Consider the following 6,840-nt stretch of genomic DNA (forward strand, 5'->3'; position numbering starts at 1 on the left):
CTCCTCCTCCCTGATTGACCCTTCCTTCCATGTGTGTGTGTGTGTGTGTGTGTGTGTACATATACATATATATGGTTGAATATAGATTCCACATTTAAGAAAAAAATCACTTGATATTTTCTAATCTGGGTTATTACACTTACTGTGATTGTCTTGTTTACTCCATTATTCCCCCAAATCACATGATTTCATTCTAAATGGCCGGGTAAAGCTCCCTCGCACACACAGACCACACTTTCTTCATCCACTCGTCTGTTGATGAGCATCTGGTCTGGCTCCCTATCTAGGCTGTTGTGAACGGTGTTCCAGGAAGCATGGGTGCCTGGGCATGCTGACTGCAGCATGTGCCCAGGAGTGGAATGGCTGGCTGGTGGGACAGCTTTCCTTTTCCTTTTGAGGAACTCGCATAATCCTTACCATCATGGCCACCAATTTGCATTCCTGCCAGCAAGGAATAAGAGCTCCTCTTTCTCACATCCTGACCAGTGTGGTGTATCGTGTATCGTTGCTCACTTTCTTCCTTTCTTTCTCTTTCCTTTTGGTTTTTTTGAGACATGGTTTCTTTGTGTAGCCCTGGCTGTCCCAGAAGTCTCTCTGTAGAGCAGGCTGCCTCATTCTCCTACTTCCATAACCTCTAGGTTGTGGTAGATTTCACCCCAGAGCTGTGAGACAAAATAAACTGTTCCTTAAGGTACATTCACCCCTGGAAGAATGGGAATGTTAAATGTGGTGGACGTACACACCTGTGCTCATCCACCTGTGTGGACACACCTGTGCTTATGCACCTCTGGAAGAATGGGAAAGCTAAATGTGGATGCACACACCTGTGTGTACACACCTACGTCTATCCACCTGTGTGTACCCACCTGTGCTCATCCACCTGTGTACACACACCTGTGTGCACCCACCTGTGCACACACACCTGTGCACACACACCTGTGCTCATCCACTGGGATTCCATACAGCAGGAGGAAACAGGAAGGAAGTTAGGGCAGGATAAAGATGCTCCAACGTCTTGTATCAAGACAGTAAAGAGTCCCCATCCATCTGACTTCTGCTATAGTTCACAGGCTGCGCTTGTAGTACACAATTGGACCTAACTCAAAGGTGACTAGAGAAAAGGGAAGCTGTAGATAGGGCGGCTGTAAATGATCAGAGATGTCTGGCCTATTGCCACGTACTCCGGTCGAGTCAGCTTGACAAGCGGAGAGGCTTGGAAGCTACTCACGACGCAGAAGAGCTTCACGGAAACTCACTCCTGGAGTCTGGCGTCCTCTCTAACCCACACATTAATATTCCACTCCCGAGTTAGTCTGGTGTATGGATCCACGTGCTCTCTTTTAGTAGTATCCTATTATAAGTGCCTCTTTTTTTTTAAGATTTATTTATTTATTATTATATGTAAGTACACTGTAGCTGTCTTCAGACACACCAGAAGAGGGCGTCAGGTCTCATTACGGATGGTTGTGAGCTACCATGTGGTTGCTGGAATTTGAACTCTGGACCTTCGGAAGAGCAGTAGGGTGCTCTTACCCACTGAGCCATCTCACCAGCCCCTATAAGTGCCTTTTAAGATTGAAATCTGACATAGCTAAAGCCTTAGCCAGTGTTCTAATGTCCTAGAAAGTCCTTGAGCAAGACCATGGGCTTGGAATTCAGTAAGAATTGTTGCTATTCAGTGACATTCAGAATAGCCTCTGGTACTACACTATCACTTTGAATAAAAGCTAGGTCACTGCCCTACACAGGAATTTACCATCACCTAGGAAGAAGGAAGTTTCAGATCTAAGGAGAAACCAGAATATATACTTAGAACTATAGCTGAATTACACCCATTTACAATGGCCTAAGATTAAGTGAATCTTAAGTGGAGCCCTTATTGATCCCAGTAGTTAACAATGAATTCTATCCTAGGTGGTTCCTGTTAGACCTTCTGTGTTTGCATTCCTCTGTTTTATGTAAGAATCCAGTAACCTCTTTGTACCTTGCGGGTGTGTCACCCAACTTCCTTATTGTCTTCTGTATAAAAAGTTTGATGCTCGATTTGACAAATTACATTCAGATTCTACACAACCTCTCCTGTGTGCATCTGTCTGTCATCCCATCCGATGCTTTGCCCACCAGAGACTAGAGACCCGTTTCATGCAGACAAAGGGATCCAGAGGGTCTGTGGCAGCCTATAATGTCATAGATATTGTCTACGTACTGCATAGAATTCCACATCTGACTCTGATGGCTTGGGGTAGAGCAGCCATCTTGTGACCAAGGAACAATAAGAGAATTCCAGGCAAGACCCTGAGACCATCAGATCAGATCCCTTAACCAAAACCAGCTTGCTGTCCCTGAAATTGTTTGCACGTGCAAAGTAAAACTCTATTTTGCTAACCCATGCACATCCGTTAGAGTGCAGTGGCAGACAGCAGAAATTTCATTGGCTAGTTCAGACAGGGCTGGAAAAGCAGCCTCTAGGTCCCAAACTACTGCCAGCTTTGGCAGTCACATTACCTCTGCCTGTGATTGAGAAATCACAGTCAGTACCACAGGAAGCTGGTAAATCGGGAAGCTGTTCGAAGAGCCCGCCTATGCTGCCACGGTCTGTCTCAGACAAGTGGGTGTCCCATAATACAAAGCTCTGCTCCAAATTTACTTACACAACATAAAGCCCAGACCCACAGCTCCAGGGCGGCTGGAAAATAAATGCTCCCTTAGCTTCCAGCTTTGGCAGCTCCGGAGAAAGCTCACCAGCAGCTTTGGATGAATGCTGAGTCCAGCCCAGACAGAACCCCCTACTTTCCAGGCCAGCCCCACCCCATCAAGATACTAACTTTCAAATTGCATGTGACATCACTAGAACAGAACCTTAAAAAACAGGGTGGGGTGAAAAAACCAAATAAACAAAAGTTCTGCAGCATAATTAGAAACTGATTAAAGTTTCCAGTCAGTGGTGGCACACGCCTTTAATCCTAGCACTCGAGAAGCAGAGGCAGGCAGAGGCAGGCAGATCTCTGTGAGCTTAAGACATGTCTGGTCTACATAGTGAGACCCCCCCCCCCGTATTAAAAAAAAAAAGAAAGAAAGGGGGCTGATGAGGTGGCTCAGAGGTTGAGAGTACTGTTCTGAGTTCATTTCCCATCAACCACATGGTTTATAAGGGGGTCTGATGCCCTCTTCTGACATGGTAAGGTATGTGCAGCTGGGTACTCATACATTAAATACAATTTTAAAGAAGCCAGGCAGTGGTGGCACATGCCTGTAATCCCAGCACTTGGGAGGCAGAGGCAGGTGGATTTCTGAGTTCGAGACCAGCCTGGTCTACAAAGTGAGTTCCAGGACAGCCAGGGCAATACAGAGAAACCCTGTCTCAAAAAACCAAAAAAAAAAAAAAAAATTAAAGAACAGAAAGAAAGAAGGAAGGGAAGAAAGAAAGAAAGAAAGAAAGAAAGAAAGAAAGAAAGAACAAAAACACACACACAAGCCAGGTTGCATTTGATCCCAGTATTTGGGAGGTTGAGGCATGAGAATAGTGAGTTCAAGGACATCCTAGGGTACATATTAGGTTCTGGGACATCCTGGGCTACATAAGAGTCTTTCTCAAAACAAAAGACTAATAAAACCAAGAAACCAGACAATAGCAATACACAAACACAAATCAACAGCTTACTTTTAATGAAGTGTACATGTTCAATGATTATTAGCACCAACGAGTAAAGAGCGGAGGAGCTGTGCAGGAACCAAACTGTGAAAGAAAAGCAAAACGATGCTGGAAAGCAGAGCCCCTCAGTGTGGAGAGCGCCACACTCTGAGCGCTAAGTAGTCACTCAGCTTATTAATCTTAAAAATGACAGTACAAAAGTACTACTACTTTAATACATCATTTAGAAATGCCATACTTTACTTACCACCTCAGATCTAATCCATTAAAATTAATACATCATAATTTTCTTTTAAAATTTATTTTATTTTAATAATTTAATAATTTATGTTTGCAGGCATTTTTCCAGTGCCCGTGTCTGTGCACCATGAAAGCACAGTACCAGAACAGACCAGAAGAGGGCATCAGATCCTCTGGCACTGGAGTTACAGACAGTTGTGAGCTACTCAGTGGGTGCTGGGAATTGAACCACAGTCCTTTGGAAGAGCAAGCCAGAGCTCTTAACCGCTGGGCAGTCTCTCCAGCCTCCTGGAAACTCTTCATGTTTTGATTTCTTTGGGTAAACTGTAGTGCATACCTCCCCATTCATCCTTATTTAATGCCTACACCTTCCCCTACACCACATTCATAGCCCCTTCACCCAAATCTGCTCCTTTCAAGTGGAAGGGATCTCTGTGTACTGGCTGGTTTTGTGTGTCAACTTGACACAAGCTGGAGTTATCACAGAGAAAGGAGCCTCCCTTCAGGAAATGCCTCCATGAGATCCAGCCATAAGGCATTTTCTCAATTAGTGATCAAGGGTGGAGGGCCCATTGTGGGTGGTGCCATCCCTGAGCTGGTAGTCTTGTGTTCTATAAGAAAGCAAGCTGAGCAAGCCAGGGGAAGCAAACCAGTAAGTAACATCCCTCCATGGCCTCTGCATCAGTTCCTGCTTCCTGACTGCTTGAGTTCCAGTCCTGGCTTCCTTGGTGATGAACAGCAGTATGGAAGTGTAAGCTGAATAAACCCTTTCCTCCCCAGCTTGCTTCTTGGTCCTGATGTTTGTGCAGGAATAGAAATCCTGACTAAGTCACTCAGGGTCCGCAGCTGGGTGCCAAGACCCCCATAATGCTTCTCTTGCAAGGCCACATCTAAGTGCAGCTGACTTCCCACGATGAAGGGGAGAAAGATCAGCCCAGAGGAATCCACTCAGCTCTGAGCCTGAAGAAGCTGCCACCATCCAAGTCTAGCAGGATCTTAGGGCAAGGATTGGGCAATGGCAGAGAGTACAGTCATCCCCCAGGCTCCCAATCCCTTCCTAACCCGCTTGACCCGGCTCAGCTCTGAGGTGTTTATGGCAGCTTTCTGCAGGCACAGCCATCTGTCACCTGCCTTGTTTCCTGGTATCAGCTACCCCACAGAAGGGCTAGTGAGCTTTTGAGGTGTGGGGGTGGGCTGAGCCACAGGCTGGCCCTCTGCTGTGATGGAGACCCTAGAGTCCCAGGTAAGGCTGGGGGATGGGAAATGATAACCCCTGTCATGAGCTTCCTTGGGAACCTGACCTACATACAGTAAGATGCCTTGGCTACCTGTCTTGGGTCTAGGCAGAGGTGAGACACCCTCCAGGGTAAAGGTGTGCCCCGGGGAGACGTGCAACTGCAAGGACTTATCCACTCAGGGTTGCAGGAGAAACTGTTCCTTGGCATTTTGTCATAGCTGCCTGCTGAATAAAGAGGGACTCAGGCCAGCGGCAGAGGAGTCACTATTGCCCCGAGAGGACTGGACATGTCTGAGGCCCTGCCCTGCCTCAGCAACAAGACCTCAACCCCTGAATGCAATTTGAAGACACTGTACTGGGCATGTGTCCACAATGACCTCGCTGAGCTCCAAGCCAGGCTGGATGCTGGTGTGTCCCCAGAGGAGGCCTCCCAAGTGGACAGCAACGGGAGGGTGAGGTGCCTTAGGGCTCACCAGAACAGCTGAGGACAGTTCAGGCTTCATACATAGCATCCTGGTCTGGGTCCCCAGAGAGTCGCAGAGTCGTCCCCACTCTAGATGGGTGAAAACCATCTTGACAGGGGTTGGGACAGGCCCTGGGGAAATACAGATTTAGGAGGGAAAGAAGGTCCTAAGGAGAACTTAGTAGAAAGTGGGGGTCCAAGCTGCTCTGTCCCCCAGACAGGCCTCATGGTTGCATGCTACCATGGCTTTGGTTCCATTGTGGCTCTGCTCAGCTGCTGTCCTTTCCTGGATGTGAACCAGCAGGACAAAGACGGGAACACAGCCCTCATGCTGGCTGCCCAAGCAGGTGTGAGACACAGCACCCCACTCCATCCCACACCTACCCCACCCTCACCCCCAACTCCATCCCACCCTCGCTCCCAGCCATTAGGACAGCAGCCCCAAACCTTGCACAAGAGTCTCCCAGGCCAAGCTTCAGCATTCCCTTACCTTGAGAGACTAGCTATGTGGTCCTGTCTCTGCAGGTCACATGTCTCTGGTGATTCTCCTGCTCAACTACTTTGCTGGCCTGGACCTGGAACGCAGGGACCAGCGGGGACTCACAGCTCTGATGAAGGCTGCCATTCGAGATCGCTCCGAGTGTGTAGTTGCCCTCCTTATGGCAGGTGTGCTATGGCAGGTGTGCTATGGCAGGTGTGCTATGCCATATGTGCTCTGCCAGGTGTGCTATGGCAGGTGTGCGATGGCAGGTGTGTTCTAGCAAGTATGCTCTGACATGTGTACTATGGCAGGTTACTATGACAAATGTGCTGTGGCAGGTGTGCTGTGGCAGGTGTGCTGTGGCAGGTGTGTAATGGCAGGTGTTGTATGGCTGCTCATGTAGGTGTGAGACATCACACTCCCACCTCATCCCACAGCAATCCCACCCTCACTCTCACCCCCAACTCCACCCCATCCCTACTCCCAGCCGTTAGGGCCACAGCCCCTGTGCTATGGCAGGTGTACTATGGCAGGTGTGCTATGGCAGGTGTAATATGTATGGTAGGTGTGTAATAGCAGATGTGCTATGGCAGGTGTGCTATGACAAATGTGCTGTGGCAGCTGTGCTCTGGCTGGTATGTAATGGCAGGTGTGCTATGGCAGGTGTGTTATGGCAGGTGTGCTATGGCAGGTGTGCTATGGCAGGTGTGCTATGGAAAGTGTAATATGTATGATAGGTGTGTAATAGCAGATGTGCTATGGCAGGT

General features: G+C 48.1%; 1 protein-coding gene across 2 annotated transcripts in view; it reads left to right on the plus strand.

Annotated features, from left to right (window-relative positions):
• Positions 1-5,114: 5,114 nt before the first annotated feature.
• Ankrd33 (ankyrin repeat domain 33) overlaps positions 5,115-6,840 on the plus strand; it is a 9,071-nt gene continuing 7,345 nt past the window's right edge. The window contains exons 1-3 of one of the 2 annotated variants that reach the window (XM_021184341.1): positions 5,115-5,135; positions 5,810-5,939; positions 6,118-6,258. In XM_021184341.1, coding sequence (XP_021040000.1) covers positions 5,115-5,135; positions 5,810-5,939; positions 6,118-6,258 — 292 coding nt within the window. Of the gene's footprint in view, positions 5,136-5,416; positions 5,582-5,809; positions 5,940-6,117; positions 6,259-6,840 lie in introns of those variants that run through there. The other variant, XM_021184340.1, reaches the window with a different exon arrangement.

Source organism: Mus caroli, chromosome 15 (genome assembly GCF_900094665.2).
Source record: "Mus caroli chromosome 15, CAROLI_EIJ_v1.1, whole genome shotgun sequence".
Taxonomy (NCBI): domain Eukaryota; kingdom Metazoa; phylum Chordata; class Mammalia; order Rodentia; family Muridae; genus Mus; species Mus caroli.